Source organism: Eumetopias jubatus, unplaced genomic scaffold (assembly GCF_037043125.1).
Source record: "Eumetopias jubatus isolate StellerSeaLion01/CBP00866 unplaced genomic scaffold, mEumJub1_p1.0 scaffold_1, whole genome shotgun sequence".
NCBI lineage: Eukaryota > Metazoa > Chordata > Mammalia > Carnivora > Otariidae > Eumetopias > Eumetopias jubatus.
The window spans coordinates 70,741,457-70,758,852 of record NW_028274807.1 but is presented as its reverse complement, the minus strand read 5'-3'; the positions used below and the strand labels follow the sequence as shown (position 1 = coordinate 70,758,852).

Genomic DNA, 17,396 nt, shown 5'->3' with positions numbered 1-17,396 from the left:
ATTTGTTTATAAAGGAAAAAAGGCAGCAGAAATATAATTTTTTTGAAATACAATATAGTTTACTAAGTATCATACAAAAGACAGACAGGACTCGATTTCCCTAAACTCTTTCTTGTATGTTTTCTTGTCTAAAAAGAAACAGAAATTAAGGACTGTCAACAGGGTAACTAAGGAGAACTCCCTAAATGAGTCTTACTTCCTAAGTCACTCATCATGAAATCCCTATATACACAGGCTGATTAACAACACTCTCCAATTCTGAGGGGCTATTTCTTTTAAAGAACCATACACTGAAGAGGATAGAACATGCCCTCAGTAATATTTTAATGACTACATTAAATAAAATGCAGGTGGTTCTGGGCAGGGGGAGAGGATCCAAAAAGGAAATTAGGACAACAGACAGTAAAGCTCTCCCTAAACAAAAAAGATAAATACAGAAATTCTACACTTACTTTTTTTAGGAAATTAAAATGCTTTGTAAAATTTGAACCTATTAAAAAAGGTTGATGAGTCAAGCAACATTTAGCAACATGATCAACCAATTCTCATTTAAGCTTTTGGATCACAGGAGCAATTTGGTCATCTATGCTTGCCTCTTGTAACTCTTGCAAATATTATCAAAACTACCTGGGGTGGAGGTGATAGGAGAACAGGATCCTAGTGAATTACTATTCCCTGTTCACCTTCCATTTTAAACATGGGAAATGTGGATTCCATTATTAAAAGACATGCAGTTTGTACATAAATTCCATCACCAAATTGGCTACTAAGCTACCCGTTTTCCTTTCCAAGACATAAAAGTTGTTTTAAATGTAATCAATCACAGGTGGTTAATGTTTTAACTTTTTATTAAGAAACTAAAGCAAAACGACAGAATTTCAAAAAAATTAAAATACAGAATTCTAATTTTAATTCTAAACAAATAGGAAATCTACACCAAACACTAAATCAGTTTATCAATATTCAAGAATAAAGGGGAATGGCTAAAATGCATTCACAGTCATTTTTTTTTCCTTATTAGCCTCAGATTTATATCCCTTTCCTTAGTGCTTCCCTTCAACAGGATACAGAATTTCTTTCTCATCTATCTTTTGTTATGGTCTGTAACCTCAGAGGGGCTTTAGTCTGCCTACATAATTCTCTATTCCTTGAGCAAATATGTGAGCACCTGCCTATTGGGCTTAGGTGATGTGGGTATAAAGATGAGTCCATCAGAGATCCTGTCCTAAGATGTTTAGAGGAGATAAGACACCAACAAATAATAAATATAAATTTATATAAGGTATAAAGTAACATAGCATGAGTTAAGTATAAATATAAAAATAGGGAAATTTCAAGGAAGAAAAGATTACATCGAGCTAGAGAAATTAGGAATGCTTTATGAGGGTACTATTTGGATTGGTTATGGACTGTTCCTTCCAGGAGGGTTTCAGAGGGGTCCTGATGATGATGGTGTTGATTTCCAGAAAGTAATCTTTAAAACTCTTTACATTTCTAGTTCTTCAAAACTGTTTATTTTTTTAAAAAGATCAAAAAATATTAGTATTATAGTCTATATAAACAGCAGTTTGGGGACTTAAATCAAAAGTTAATTGTAATACCTATTATATGGTTTAGGGCTGTTATTTTCTCAACTCTCTTTCCCAGGTCAAATCATATCTAAAAGGCAGAAGATGCCTAATCACTGAGCCATGACTTTTAAGTATTCAACTGGGCAAAACCTACTTGCTTTAGGTGCTTTATAAAATCTATAAACTTACATAAGAATGAAGATGAAATAAATGGCTTAATATTCAAGTAGATAATGAAAAAAATGGTAACTATGAAATAATATATTAACGACAGAACTCCTTGTATGAAAAGTTTTAATGAATTATGAGCCATTGGCCATTACAGACTTTAAGCCTCAATATTTCTTTCCTATGTAGAACCAGGTAATTAAAACAGCCTATCTCAAGTATGACAGAAGACCATACTATGAATAATAGTATCGTTTGTTTACACGTCTGCATGCTTTGCTAAAGAACCAAAGTGAATGCTCCCAGTTTCCCAAGTCAACAAAATAAATTCAATTACACATTTTCTTTTCCTGACAATAGTTTTAGTTGAAATACAACCAATACTACTTTGTCTTTCAATAACACATTTTATCCATCATACAAGTATTTCCTATTATTTTCTCCTTTCTCTTCAATATGCTTGTGAGGTAGTGAAGGGAGGGAGCAAGGATTTTTTTTTTTTTTTAATCTTGCAGATGAGAAAACTTAAGGTGAATTTAAAACTCAACCTTAGCAGCATACTGAAATCAGCTAGGAAGTTTAAAAAAATCCTTATGATCATGTCATATCCCAGGCCAACATCAGAATTTTAGGGTATGGTACCCAAGCATCAATATTTTTCAAAATGCACACGACTCCAAAGCACAGCTAAGTTTGAGAACCACTGGTCTAGATGATTTATACTTAACCTTCAGGTGCAACTGTCTTCTACCTGAATGCTCTCTCAGCACCAATGAAAGAGATTCCTTTTCCTTAAACAGTGTAACAGTTTAATATTCTCTGTACAACGACTAATGATCTCCAGTAATAAAATATCAGGTTATAAATGAAGGCTCTTCATTCCCCTGATGCTCATTCTAAATATGAACCTCCATTTTATAAACTTTGCAAATAGCATATTAGAGAATTTAAGTCTTTGAGATAAGAATGGCTTGTTGTTAAATATTTAAGCAATTATTTGATTCTAGGTTGAATGTGCAATAACCATGTGTTTCTGTTTTCCATTCAGCACCTTCAAAACTTTGTCACAAATGAATATTATACTAATAAGACAATATTATACTAATAAGACAAAACAGAAATTATAAACAAAACTCTCGGCAAAAGCTCTTGGAATTGGCTATATCACTCCCTGAAAAAAAAACAACCAAGCACATAAGGGACTTTATTGTCTTATCATTTATCAACCTTCATCCTGAACCAGTTCTTTTCTTCAAATTTTAAACTTTGCCAAATTGAGTTGTTCTACACCAAGAAAAATCAATTTCTGTAGCAGCTATATTCTCTAACACATTTAACATATAATTTCACTCTGTACTATTACTAAGTATGGTTTCCAGGTTTCTTCTTGACATGGATATTGAAAAGGATCTTTAACAGATTTCAACTGTAAGCAACATACCAAATACACAATAAATATTTGTAAACTTGTCAGGTGGCAAAAATAAATCTTTGTTCATGACTGAAATTCCCTGCTTCATAAGAGTATTGATAATCTTAACTCTCAAGGAGCAAGCCAAGAACTCTAGCCAGCTGCTTACTGTCTGTCCCTAATTTGATTAGATTTAAAACAAAATTACACACAGCAATAAGCTGAAAGGCAAAGAACCACCTGCTTAGTCAATTCTTATCACAAAGATGCATCTGAAACCATACATTTATACTTTCATACAGAAAGATGATGTTTGTTTCTCTTATAACAAAAGAAAATCTCAGCTCGTGTATGTTAGATTAATTCAAGAGAATTAGTGAAATCAGATTTATTAGTCAAAAACTCAGATTAGGAATTAATGTCAAGCTCTTCTACAAGGAAACCTTCAAAATATTGCCAACCTGAAGTTTTCATTTTCAGCACAAGGTATTTTATTTTAAGTCCCATGGGGGCAATTATCTATAATGAGATTAAGAACATTCTTAACCTGGGTTCAGGCTGGCACTGTTTCAGATGGGTGAGTAAACATTTTCTTGATAACCCCAACAAAGTGTTTGAGGCTTAGATTTGTTGCCATGATGTAAACAATATGAAATTTAAAAAAAAATTATACTATCTACAGCATTATAAAGTTACAAAATAAAAGGACCATTAATTCTTTTCCAAAGGTCTGTGACTAACAGCTTTCATATTTGAGGCCTGTAAGAGCAAATGGCAATGTTCTATATTGTTATGAGACACTTTCTCAAAAGGCCAAAATATAAAACCAGATACTAGAAGATGCACATTATTGTTATTATTACTGACCTATGTAGGATTAGAAATAAAATTTGCCTTCCCTCAATCTTAAACCAGGACACTGAGGGGTCTTTACAATAATTTTGATCATTAAAAGAAAAATACCAGACTGTAACAGCTATGGAAACTGTAAACCATATTAATGTAAAAATGAGCCAATACAACACATCTCCTCTTAAAATCCTCTTCTTTGTAGTTACCTAATTTTCCCTAAATGTTATTCTAATCTTGTACCATGTAGTGGTTTTTAAGAAACTGAACTAGAACAAAGCAACCCCTTTGTCCTTTTTTTTTTTTACAGTTTTTTACACACTTATTATATATACAACTTTTAAAATAGCTGCACAATTTTACATCCACTGTTAGAGAAGTGCAGTCCAGGCAGACCATGCTTCTCAATATATTAAAAATATTAAATAAAACCCAACCAGTTTCATACTTTTCTAATAGTCAAGCTGGCTGGAAAAAGGGTCTGGAGAAAAAACAGGCGGTTGTAAAACAGGATCAGTCTTTCTTCACAAACACACTACTTAAAAATCTTGCTATTTCCTTATCTTATCCCTTTTATAGCATCTCTAAAATCTCACCTTAAAAGTTGGAAATGACACATTGCTAACTTAGAGACAAAATCTGTTGCAACATGCATATGTCAACTGCCCACTCAACCAACTGCAACCCTGAGGATTTTTCTGGCCCAGTACAAAGAGGAAACACTAAGATAATCTCTGCCATAGAGCTGCTTCTCCAGTTAACAATTTCGTGTGTTTTTCAGGATGTTTCTTGGGCATGCATGTATGACACTGTCACTTCATGATTCTACTTTCCACAAGCAGATATCGCCTCCATTCTGTCTTTCATCCCAAGAAAGCGACTGTCATCCATCCAAAGGTTTTCCAAGGTAAACCAAAGTCACTTCTGTGTTGCCATATACAGCAGAAACTGCTGGATATAAGCAGACCTTTGGAAGTCCTCTAAAGGCAACCCCCAGGAACTCATATCCACGTTCAAAAGCTAAAGTCTTATCTTCCATGTCCAAGATGACGCGAATTCTTTCTCCTATCTGCAAACAGACAACAAAAGAAGGTTAGAAGGAAACTCACCAAGGGCATAGCTAAAAGAAATAAGATACAAATCAGCAAGTTGAAAATATTAAGAATATAAAGAAATTATTAAGAAATTAAGAAAATATTAAGAATATAAAGTTATCTGGAAAAATGATCAGAGAAGTTTTCTGGTCAGGGAGAAACATCTAGAAGAAACAACATACATCAATTTCATCACAAATGCTTGTTTTGATAAATTTTTTTTTAAGATGGGATCTACATTTAATAACAAAAATTTAAATGTTCCCCCTGAACAGGTCCCAGAATTTAATTCCTCTTCATTTAAAGGCTTTTCTTAAGAAGTTTACTACTAAAATCTGTAACTTGGTACATTTTACCAAAAAAAAAAAAAAGCTATCTAAATAACCTTTTCAAATTATTATACTATATTACAACAGAATATTATTCAGCCATATAAAGAAATATAATTTTGATATAGGCTACACCATGGATAATCCTTGAAAACAGTATGCTAAGTGGAATAAGCCACACACAAAAATATAAATATTGTATAGTTCCACTTATATAAAGCACCTGCAATATTCAAATCATAGAGCCAGAAAATGGAATAGAGGTTACCAGAGGCTGGAGAAAGGGAGAGATGGAAAGTTATTGTTTAAAGAGCACAGAGTTTGTGTTGGGGAAGATGAAAAAGTCTTGGGTATAGATAGTGGTGATGGATATACACACTGTATTAATGCCATTGCATTGTACACTTACAAATAGTTAAAACAATAAATAATGTTATGCATATTTTATCACAATAAAAAGTTACTATAATAAAAAAACACTTACATAACCTTTAAAGTTCACAAGCAGTTCTACATATACTGTGGAACTTATATAATCATGAAGAGCCAAATCTGACTATAGATTCTAAAGATGCAGAATAAACTTATTAGTCATTTTATGGGCCACTGCTCTGAAACACCTGTTTGTTATAAAAACAGCAGCACTGATTGTTAAACTAAAGCAGAAGCACAATATATCCAGCTTTCTTCCCACATGGAAAAGTAAGCAAATGAGATGTTTTATTTTTATGCTATGCACCTACAAAAGGTTGTTTCATCTATATACACTTGGAGGCAGAAAGTCCTAACATTTGCAATCAAAAATCAGAATTTAATACTTCCCAATTATATTAATTCCTGCTGTTGTTGTTTCTTTCCTTCATTGTATTTCCTGTCACGGACAACTACAAACATCTGCTTCTTTCTTCCCTTTGCCCAACTCACAGATTAACACGCACCCCATTTTATGGACCTAAAAACATCATAATCACCATCACCACTATTGCCACCAACAAAACAAACAAGAAACAATAGAAATGAAAAGTTAATATTTTGCTGGGTATTCATTTTGTGGTTTATTTGTATTATCTCATTTAATCCTCCCATCTATCCTAATATTTATCCCTATTTTACAGAAGATGGAAACTAAGATGACAGAACCACTCCTGGTGAAATCTGCAAGTTTGCTTCACCTTTGAGTGTACAGCATGCATACAGCACAGGGAGCAGAAAGCAGAAGTCTTACTAGCTTTAGGTGTCAGAGGGCAAAACTTGGGAGATGGCGGAACAATTGGAAACTTAGAGGAGGCACTCCATAAGGAATGGAACCACAAAGAGGATGATGCCCCAAATACAAGAATAAACTACCCAAATCATTGTGTGATCACTGTCTTACACAGACACAGGGGAAATCCCCACAGAATCAGGCTGGAAAAGTAGCAGCTAGAAGCCAACTCCCTCCCCCCAAAAAACTGACAAAGACCTAGCTACTGTACACCATGGGGGAGACAGAGTTTACAGTCTGAAGAATCCAGGCAACTTAATTGCCTACTAGAACATCTACACTTTTCAGAAAAACAAAGTGATTTCTAGAAACAAAACATTCCAGTATTACTACTACATATTATCTATAATTTCCAATTTTCAATTTAAAAACGACTGGATATGAAAAGAAAGAGAAAAGCGCAACTCATACTCTGGGGAAAAAAGCAGTCAATAGAAACTGATTCTAAGTACGCCTATGTGTTGGATTTGGCAGACAAAGACTTCAAAGTAGTCATTATAAATATGTGCCAAGAATTAAAGCAAAATCTAAATTGGTAAATGGACAGAGATTCTCAATAGAGAAATGGAAACTACAAAAAAGAACAAATGACAATTATACAGCTGAAGAGTAAAATAACCAAAATTCACTAGCCTGGCTTAATAGAAGAATTGATAGGTAAGAAGAAAGAATCTATGAACTTGCAGATGGAGAGATTATCTGATCCAAAAAACAAAGAGAAAAAAGATTTTTTTTTTTTAAAGATTTTATTTATTTGACAGAGAGAGAGAGAGGGAGAGAGAGCACAAGAAGGGGGAGCAGAAGAGGGAGAGGGAGAAGCAGGCTTCCCGTGGAGCAGGGAGCCTGATGAGGGGCTCAATCCCAGGATCCTGGGATCACGACCAGAGCCAAAGGCAGATGCTTAACGACTGAGCCACCCAGGCGCCCCCAGAGAAAAAGGTTTTTTTTAAACAAGAACATAGCTTCAGTGATAGAAAGACAATGACAACATCAAGCAGTCCAACAACTACAATAAACGTAAATGGGTTAAACACTCAAAAGGCAGAGATTATGAGATTGGGTTAGATAAAAAGACCCAATTATACGCTTTCTAGGAGACCCATTTTAAACACAAAGACAGACTGAAAGTAAAAGAACAGAGAAAAAGAGATACCTTGCAATAGTAAGCATAAGAAAGTTGAAGTTGCTATATTAGCATCAGACAAGTACTGAAATCTCCAACTGTACTTGCTAATTTTCTATTCCTTCTTTCGGTTCTGTAAGTTTTTGCTTCATGTGTTTTGGAGTTCTGTTATTAGGTGCATATATGTTTACACATATATCTCCCTACCTTGTTATGTCTCCCTACCTGATTAACTCTGTTATTATGAAATGACTCTAATAATATTCCTTGTCTTTAAGTCTATAATTCCTTAAAACTTCCAATTTCTTATCAGATTATTGTGTTTTAAACTCAGCTGACTCTATGGTAATCATGACTTTTACAAATAGGAACTATAATTTTGACCACAGAATCAAGTGAGTATGGCATAAAGCTAAGATGAAAAGAATAAAAAAAAATGCAGTAGTTTGCCTGAATTTGCCTGTCTTATAGAAATCACTGACACCTCCAGAGGCTTTGAATCAACAGATTAATGAATAGTAGAGGGTACGTGTGTGCATGTGCATGGTGCATTTGTGGGAGTAAGAAGTCTAGAAAAAGTAGATTTGGATGTGCCATGATATAGGAAAGATGACAATCTAGAGCACAAGCTGGGAAACTATGGTTGTTGGGCCAAATCTTGCCTGCAGCCCATAAATAAGACTTTACTGGAACACAGTTATGCTCACTCATTTACATATCATTTATGGCTGTTTTTGTACTATAACAACAAAATTGAATAGCTGTGACACAGACCACATGGACCGCAAGGCCTGAAGTATTTACTACCCACCCTGTACAGAAAAAAGTTTGCCAACTCCCAATTTAGAGCAAAAACAGATTGCTCAAGGTCAAATATGTATCAGGAAACAAATATGGAAATACTAAAAGATTATTAGAGTAGCAAAGAAAGGCCAGTTACACTATTTGTTTTTAAGTTACCAAAAAGACATATAAAGCTGCTATATAAAACTTTGTAAATTTAAAACAAATCAAGGCATGATTTAACAAAGGCCCACAACTGAGAAAATACCAAGTTTCTCACCTGATATTTTGGTGCATTGTTGCATTGTGGAAAACTGCCATTGACTTCTCCATTATGCAGTAGATTATTGTCCACCAGATTCCAGCCCCAGCTCTGGTCATCACTACCCAGTAATGCCACATAACCTTGGCACTGCATGGGGGCCCGTTTTGTGGCAATTCCAATCACTGCCACAGTGCCCAGAGGGCCTTCCCACCACACTTCCCATGCATGGCGGCCCTCACTGAAACCAATCTTGGTCCTTGCACCATCAGTACTCTGAGCAATGGGGTTTCGATGTAAAGTAAAGCCATTTTTCTTAATGTAGACATTCCTGGAGCAGTCATTAGTGCTGAAGGCATGTTGGAAAGCACGTACCTGAAAAGATGAAAAACAGACCAAAGAAGTAGAAATTTGATTTTTCTTAAACATTAAAAAGTACCCAAACTTTAGGGGCACCTGGGTGGCTCAGTTGGTTAAGCATCCAACTCTTGATCTCAGGGTTGTGAGATTGAGCCCTCGGCTCCATGCTGGGGGTGGAGACTATTTAGATTCTCTTTCTTCCCCTCCCTCTGCCCCTTCTCCACCCCCATCCCTACTCGTGTGTGCTCTCTCTCTTTTTTTTTTTAAGATTTTATTTATTTATTTGAGAGAGAGAGAATGAGAGACAGAGAACATGAGAGGGAAGAGGGTCAGAGAGAGAAGCAGACTCCCCGCCGAGCGGGAAGCCCGACGTGGGACTCGATCCCAGGACTCCAGGATCATGACCTGAGCCGAAGGCAGTCGCTTAACCAACTGAGCCACCCAGGCGCCCTCGTGTGTGCTCTCTTTAAAAAAAAAAAGTACCAAACTTTAGGCCTTTATGCTCCATGTTTTTAAACAATAAAGTGATAACTATAAGTTTAAATCACATTGTTTCATTATTGATCTTTACTGATCAAAATTCTGAACTGTAGTATTTCTCTAAATCCATTTCTTAAAATATCAAAAGATACACACAAGAATCCTTATATTTTAGAGATAGTACTGAAATGTTTATGGATGACATGACCTCAGAATTGCTTTGAAATATCTAGGGCAGGAGTAGGAAAGTGGGCGGGATAAACGTGAAACTAGACTGTCCATGAATTAATCACTGGTAAAGCTTGGTGACAGGTTTGGGAGGTTCCTTAAACTATTTTCTCTAGTCTTGTCTATATTTAGTATTTTTAGATCAAAAAGTAAAGGGATGTATAGTTTTCATGTTGGCAATGCTGCCATAAAAAATATTTTAATAGAGAACTTAGTCATAGCAGCTCTAAAGTTTATGAAAAATTTTAATAACCACAAACTATGTTAGATCCTCAGCTTCCTTGCTAGTTATTACTCATAAATTGAGACAGCACCACTCTCATTTTACCAAATCAAATAACTCCATAAATAGCATCTAATTTCAAACACTAGAGTTTACAAAGAGATAGTCATTAAGAGCAGCCACCATTGATAGGACAGATTAGTTGACCTTCACTAACCAGTTTTTTAAGCTTCCAAAATACAGTACTAAAATCTCTACTCTGTACAAATAGTAAACACTTTTCATGCTTTAATAATTTAAAGTTTTTGATTTGGGGGAGGGAGAAAAAATAAAGTGCTTGATTTGTTTTTTTTTTTTTTTAAGTTTCTTTTTTTTTTTTTTTAAGATTTTATTTATTTATTTGACAGAGAGAGAGAGACAGCGAGAGCAGGAACACAAGCAGGGGGAGTGGGAGAGGGAGAAGCAGGCTTCCTGCGGAGCAAGGAGCCCGATGTGGGACTCGATCCCAGGACCCTGAGATCATGACCTGAGCCGAAGGCAGACGCTTAACGACTGAGCCACCCAGGCGCCCTAAAGTGCTTGATTTGTATATTTTCTGAAAATTCCTTCTTTATTCAAACTACCTCAAAGAAGCCAAAGGCTGGGGGCCTACTGCTTTAGTTAACCTGAGCCACCAACTTCAGAATCATAGATTTCAGCATTAGGAAGGGCCTCAAAGGGACCTAGTGCAACACAGGGATGAGGACATGGACCTAAAAGTCCACATCTAGTTAGAACAAGAACGCCAAAGAAAAGTCAGGTTCATCCAGTGTTCAGTTACTATTAGCCAGTACCTCACTGCTTCACTGTTGCACTGCAGAGCACAGACAAAAACAAACAAAGAAACAAAACCCCTGCTTGATTTAGAAGGCTGTAATACTGAAGTATTTCTAAATTTTTTCCTATCTGTTCCTACTTTTTTTTTTTTTTTAAGGTTTTATTGATTTATTTTTGACAGAGAGACAGCGAGAGAGGGATCACAAGCACGGGGAGAGGGAGAGGGAGAGGGAGAAGCAGGCTTCCCACGGAGCAGGGAGCCCAATGACGGGCTCGATCCCAGGACCCTAGGATCATGACCCGAGCCAAAGGCAGACGCTTAACCGACTGAGTCACCCAGGCGCCCCTGTTCCTACTTTTAAGCACATAAAAAAATCAGAACATAAAATTAAATGGTGGAGTAAAATGTCCCCAAAATATTAAGTATTGAAAGACTCAAGAGGGTTTAACAACTAAAATATAAAATACTTTATAAAATCCTCATTAAAAAATATTTAACTAATACTTACCTATGTCTATTCCCCAATTCTTATAAATACCAACTGTTTTTTCTCTATCCTTCTTCTCTTTGTCATGAAGACACTGTTGCCAGCCTCTTCTGCAAACTTCTATGTCCTTAATAGGACTTCTTCCTATTACTCTGGACTGATCTTTCTTCACCGTACTCTTTTCTGGTGACCATCTACTTCTGCCCCCTAAAACTCTCCAGAACTCAGTCCTTAACTCTCTACCTAAATCCTTTCCAGACCTATCCTTCTAAAAGAGCACCTCTATTACATTTCATCCCAGTTCAGTAACGTTTGATGGTTCCACACTACCATATCAACTGTGAATTATTCTTCCTGTCTTTCAAAGCCCTCCAGGTCTGGTTCTTCCTACTTCCCTTTCTAACTTCATGTCATTCTCTCTGTCTGTAATACACCTGCTTTCCTCCTCCAACATATCCTATATCCTCTAAGACCAGATCTAGTCTTGCCATCTCTATGAAGGTAGCCATTTTTTTTTAATATTGTATTTATTTATTTGACAGAGAGAGAGACACAGTGAAAGAGAGAGCACAAGCAGGGGGAGTGGGAGAGGGAGAAGCAGGCTTCCAGCCTAGCAGGGAGCCTGATGCGGGGCTCCATCCCAGGACCCTGAGATCACGACCTGAGCCAAAGGCAGACACTTAACGACTGAGCCTCCCAGGCGCCCCTCTATAAAGGTAGTCTAACCAGAACGACCCAATCCCCGATTTCTCTCTCCTAAATTCTTATCCATCATAGTTGGCACCAAACAACATTTAAGTCTGTATCCAACCCGGGATGCCTGGGTGGCTCAGTTGGTTAAGCGTTGGCTCAGGTCATGATGATCCCAGGGTCCTGGGAAAGAGTCCCACATCCGGCTCCTTCCTCAGCGGGGAGCCTGCCTCTCCCTCTGCCTGCCGCTCCCCCCGCTGGTTCACGCTCTCTCTCTGACAAATAAATGAATAAAATCTTAAAAAAAAAGTCTGTATCCAACCCGACCACTTGATTCTAGTAGAAAATATATTGAAAAACAACAAGAACAACAACACTAATCTTAACTGATCAAACTTCTCTCAGTCTAGAACAGAAGGGCATGTTAAGGAACACTGGGAATGAAATCTGCAAAGTCCAGACTGAGGGAAACAAGGTAAACAACTTGGTTTCTTCAACAGATAAGTTGCGGAAATGGGAGTTAGGGGAGATGGAGGCTGAATTTGTTGGCTAAAACAGCCTTAAGAGATATATCAACCGTTTGCCATGAGAACCTTATATAGATCTTGATTAAACTGAAAAATAAGGTTATAACATTTGACATTTATGAAACAACTGGAAATTTGAACACTGTATCATTTACATTAAGGAATTATTGTTAATTTCTTTATACTTCATTGATATTGACATTGTGATTAAGTGTCCTTACCTTTTCAATAATTTTTTGATAATTTTTCTTTTATTTATATCCTTATCTTTAAGATAGTTTTTCATCTGAAAAATTCAGATGAAATGGAAAAATAGGGGTGCCTGGGTGCCTCAGTTGTTAGGCGTCTGCCTTCAGCTCGGGTCATGATCCCAGGGTCCTGGGATTGAGCCCCACATTGGGCTCCCTGCTCAGCTGCAAGCCTGGTTCTCCCTCTCCCACTTCCCCTGCTTGTGTTCCCTCTCTCGCTGTGTCTCTCACTGTGAAATAAATAAAAAATCTTAAAAAAAAAAAGGAAAAATATTCAAATTAATAAATAAAAACAATCCATAGTTCCTGTCTCACAGTCTCATGCACAATCTAAATTTTACATTATAGCAAACAACTTTAAGACCTACTTTAGGATCTAGATCTAAAAATTAGAGAATATATTATAGTTAGATGCTAAGTATGCCTGAAATAATTGATGTTCCTTGATGACATAAAATATGAACTTTTAAAAGGAAGACAAATCCTAAATAGACTGGCAACAATACTTTCCAGTTTTATGCTAGCCCATGCCTGTTCCCATCCTCCTCTTAGTTACACAGGCTCCCTGGAAATCCTATCTAGACTCCTTCTTCTTCATCTCATTCACTCCCAGTCAGCTGTCCACCTATGTGAATTTGTTCTCTGCTATAGCTCTCCCGGACATCCTCTTCTCTCCTCTACATATTTGTTCAGGTCTTAAGTACCTCTGGCATAGGTACTAAGCCCTGCTCTGTCCAATTCATACTATGGCCTAGTTTTTCTAAAGCATAGCTCTTATTTGTCATTCCTCTGTTCAAACGTCTATGATTTACAATGGTAGAACAAAGCCCAAACTATACAATGAAACCTATAAGCCAAGAACATCCATGATATATCTAGTTTCAACTTACCTTTACAATCATATTCCCCACTTCAATTCAATCTCACTAGACCCTTTTGTATCTTTAGCCTTTCCTCTATGCTCCAAACTCTTAACAGCTGCCCATCTGAAATCTCTCGGATGTCTCAAAAACACTGTAAATTCTACTCTACCAAAATTGAATTCACGACTATTCCTCCTAAATCCAGCCCAGGTGATTCCCATAATTATGTAAGTGCGATATCTAGGAGTCATTCTTAGCACCTCCCTCTCCCTCACCCCTATTTCAAATCTATTTGAAATCTATTGCCAAGTCCTGTAGATTTTACTTCCAAAATCTTTCCTAAATTTCTTCCCCATCTCCTACACTACCCACTTCCTAACTCATCTACCCATATTTCTAAGGTCCTCCTCCAATCTGTTCTCTATACCGAAGTCAGAAATAACCTCTTAAAAATGCAAAAAAAAAAAAAAAAATCACACCACCAATCCCCACACTCCTAACCCCCTCTTGCTTACAACTCAAAATGGCTTCCCTATAGTTTGGCCTCAGTCCACCTCTTCCATCTTCTCTCAAACCTGTCTCACCTTTGCTCTCTATGATCCAGCCACACTGATGTGTTTTCTATCCCTCATACTCATCAAGTTCCCTCCTGGAAGGCTCTTTTCTCTCCCCTTGTCCTTATCATTCAGGTTTTACTTCATGTACTATATCCTCAGAGAAAGCCTTCCTTGACCTCCCTACCTTGGCCGAATCCTCCATTACTGACATTCAGAGTACTGTGCACCTCTCCTTCATAGTACCCACCACAGATGCAATTTTATAACTGTGATTATTTGATTAATATCTATCCCCCACCCCCCACTAAACTGTAAGCTCTATAAGCAAGGCATCCATTCGAGTTTTGTGTCTGTTTTTATTTACCATTGCATTTGCAAAACTGAGCACAGTGCCTGGCACTCACATTTTTTAAAATAAAAATATATGCTGTACAAAGCCTTTGCTTTTCTCGTCTTGCATTGGCTCAGGGTATTTCTTCTTACGAAAATGTTCAAATCCTCCCTATCTTTAAAATTCAGCTCAAATATAACCCTAACCTCAAACTTTCTCCAAGCCTCCACTCAACTTGTACATCTCTCCTTTCACTGAAATTCTAGTGTGTGTGAATATATATACTTCCAGTATATACTGTTTATAATATCTCTAACAGGAGCAATTTCTATCATGTGTTAGTTATTTCTATACATTTTTCTTCTCCTCTACTTGACTGAGGACTTTCTACTAGGCTATCTGACTTCTTTTGAATTAATCTTTTTATTCTCAAGACATTCAAGCAAAGTTCTGCAACATCTGAACGAACATATGATTAGTACAAGTTTACAATACCTATCATGGGTGTGGTAGAAAGACATATAAAGTGTTAAGAACCTAAGAAACCTAAAATATCTCTGGAAGGATACTAAAGAAACAGGTAACACAGGTTGCCTCCAAGAAGGGAAACTAAACTGGGTGGCTGGAAGACAAGGGCAAAAGGAAGACATTTTGCTGATATTATTTTACTTCTTTTGCATGTCGACTCACATGAACACATTACCTAACACATATTGTTATATGAATCTTGACTCATGTAAATGTATCTATTACAGACCAATTACAAAAAGTTCTTAGTTGAAAATAAGTAAAAACAATAAACTTTATTAAAAAAATTAAAACTAGGGCACCTGGGTGGCTCAGTTGGTTAAGAGACTGCCTTCGGCTCCGGTCATGATCCTGGAGTCCCGGGATCGAGTCCCACATCGGGCTCCCTGCTCGGTGGGGAGTCTGCTTCTCCCTCTGACCCTCTTCCCTCTTGTGCTCTCTATCTCTCATTCTCTCTCAAATAAATAATCTTTAAAAAAAATTAAAACTAAATAAAATGTATGAAGTCTACCTGCTTTTAGGCAAATCAGGACAAAACTGCAATGTTCTGCGCTCTACTACATAAACTACAACTAGTATTCACTGAGCATCCACCATGTACAAATATTGTCCTAGTAAATTAACATGTTACTTCACTTAATAGAAAATTTAATAATTGACATGGATAATGGCAATATTCCTTACCACATTAAACTAAAACCTCCTTTGTTACAGAAGAATAAATTTTACGTCTATTTCACATGGAAAAATAAATTTACTTCTTACTCTGACTCCCCTCCTTGGCAGTCTAGTTTGAAAAAGGGTATCTACCCTTTTTAGTTATTAAGGTATTTTTTTATGTTTACCACATTCTAGGGCAGACTTCATCCTCTCTCATATATGCTGCCAGTGACTGCTATACTGAATAGCTATTATCCATCCAACTGAATTCAAGCTTCAGGCCTTTGTTTATATTGCCTGAAGAATCTTCTCAACCCTACCATAACCTGTTACTTGACAGTTTTATCTGTATATGAAGAAGGCAGGAATATGCCCAAGAATCTAGGAGGCAAAAAGGCAGCAAAACTGGAATCAGCACGTTAGATGACAAATGGAAGAGAAGAGGCACACCACCAAGGTGGAACTATGAAAAAGTTGGCAGGGAAGTAGCCAATAATAGTGGGACAAGGCAGCATTAGGACGGTTAAGTGGTGCCCATGGGGGAAGTGGGGAATGTTCTATTAAAGCCTGTATCTTGAAAGTTAGCAGAATGTCTAGGACCACACTCACTTATAAGCCTGAAACATAATGGAGGGAATTAGAGAACTTGGGAGAAAATGGGGAAAAAAAACCAAACAGTTAAAAATCAGAGCCTGGAAAAGGTGAGGTGAATGTGGGATGAAAGCAAAGATCTTAGAAACTAAGCCGGTGTTAAGGCAGCTGAGATGGTCTAATAAAAAACAGAGTAAGAGTATTGAAAGGTACAATAATGGGGAGTGGGGGGGTCTTTTTGGGAGAAGACTGTGGAAAAGTGGAATGAGTGGTGGAAACCAGGAATTGCAAACTATCTGGTCCTTTAAAAAGTGCATCTCGGAAGTGGGGTGGGTTAATGAGCAGAACTTCAAAGAGAAGAGGATCTTTACAGAGGGGGGAGGTGAGGTAAGGTATTGATTGCAGCCGTGCAAAGGCGGGATGGTGAGGCGAGGCGTCTGAGTCAGAGCTTAGATGAGAAGCACTGAGACTGAGAGCGGCGCAGAGAAGCGGGACTGGGGGCAGCGGCGTGGCCCGGGGCTCCCTCACCTTGGCCTTGTAGCTGGGCAGGTTGCAGAGGATGTCCGTGCGCAGAGCCTCTTCTGCCAGGCTGCGGGCGCAAAGGCTCCGCCACACCTCGCTGTTCTCATCACCGTGCAGGCAGCGGTACCAGTGCTTGCACACCAGGGCGCAGCTCCTCAGCTCGGACAGCTCCAGGTAGGAGAACACCAATTCCAGCACCCGGCTGGGCAGCCGACCCCCTGCCCCCGCGGACCCGGAGCCCGAGCCGCCGACCGCGCCGCCGCCGCCGCCGCCGCTACAGCCAGCGCCGCCGGAGGCTGCCCCAGGCCCCGGGGCTGGCGCCGCCATCGCCTCACCAGCCGGCCCAAGGGCCGCCGCTGCCGCCGCCGCTTCCCCCCGTCTCTGCTGGGGAGGCCAAGCCTCGCCTCGAGACCGGAGCACCTCGCTTACC

General features: G+C 37.9%; 1 protein-coding gene across 1 annotated transcript; it reads right to left on the bottom strand.

The window, feature by feature from the left end:
- Nucleotides 1-1,848: 1,848 nt before the first annotated feature.
- Nucleotides 1,849-17,293, bottom strand: FBXO45 (F-box protein 45). The gene is made up of 3 exons (XM_028101190.1): nucleotides 16,973-17,293; nucleotides 8,873-9,229; nucleotides 1,849-5,068 (listed from the first exon to the last, which is right to left on the bottom strand). The coding sequence occupies exons 1-3, from the start codon at nucleotides 17,291-17,293 to the stop codon at nucleotides 4,883-4,885; spliced, it is 864 nt and encodes a 287-aa protein (XP_027956991.1). The 3' UTR covers nucleotides 1,849-4,882.
- Between the last annotated feature and the right edge of the window lie 103 nt (nucleotides 17,294-17,396).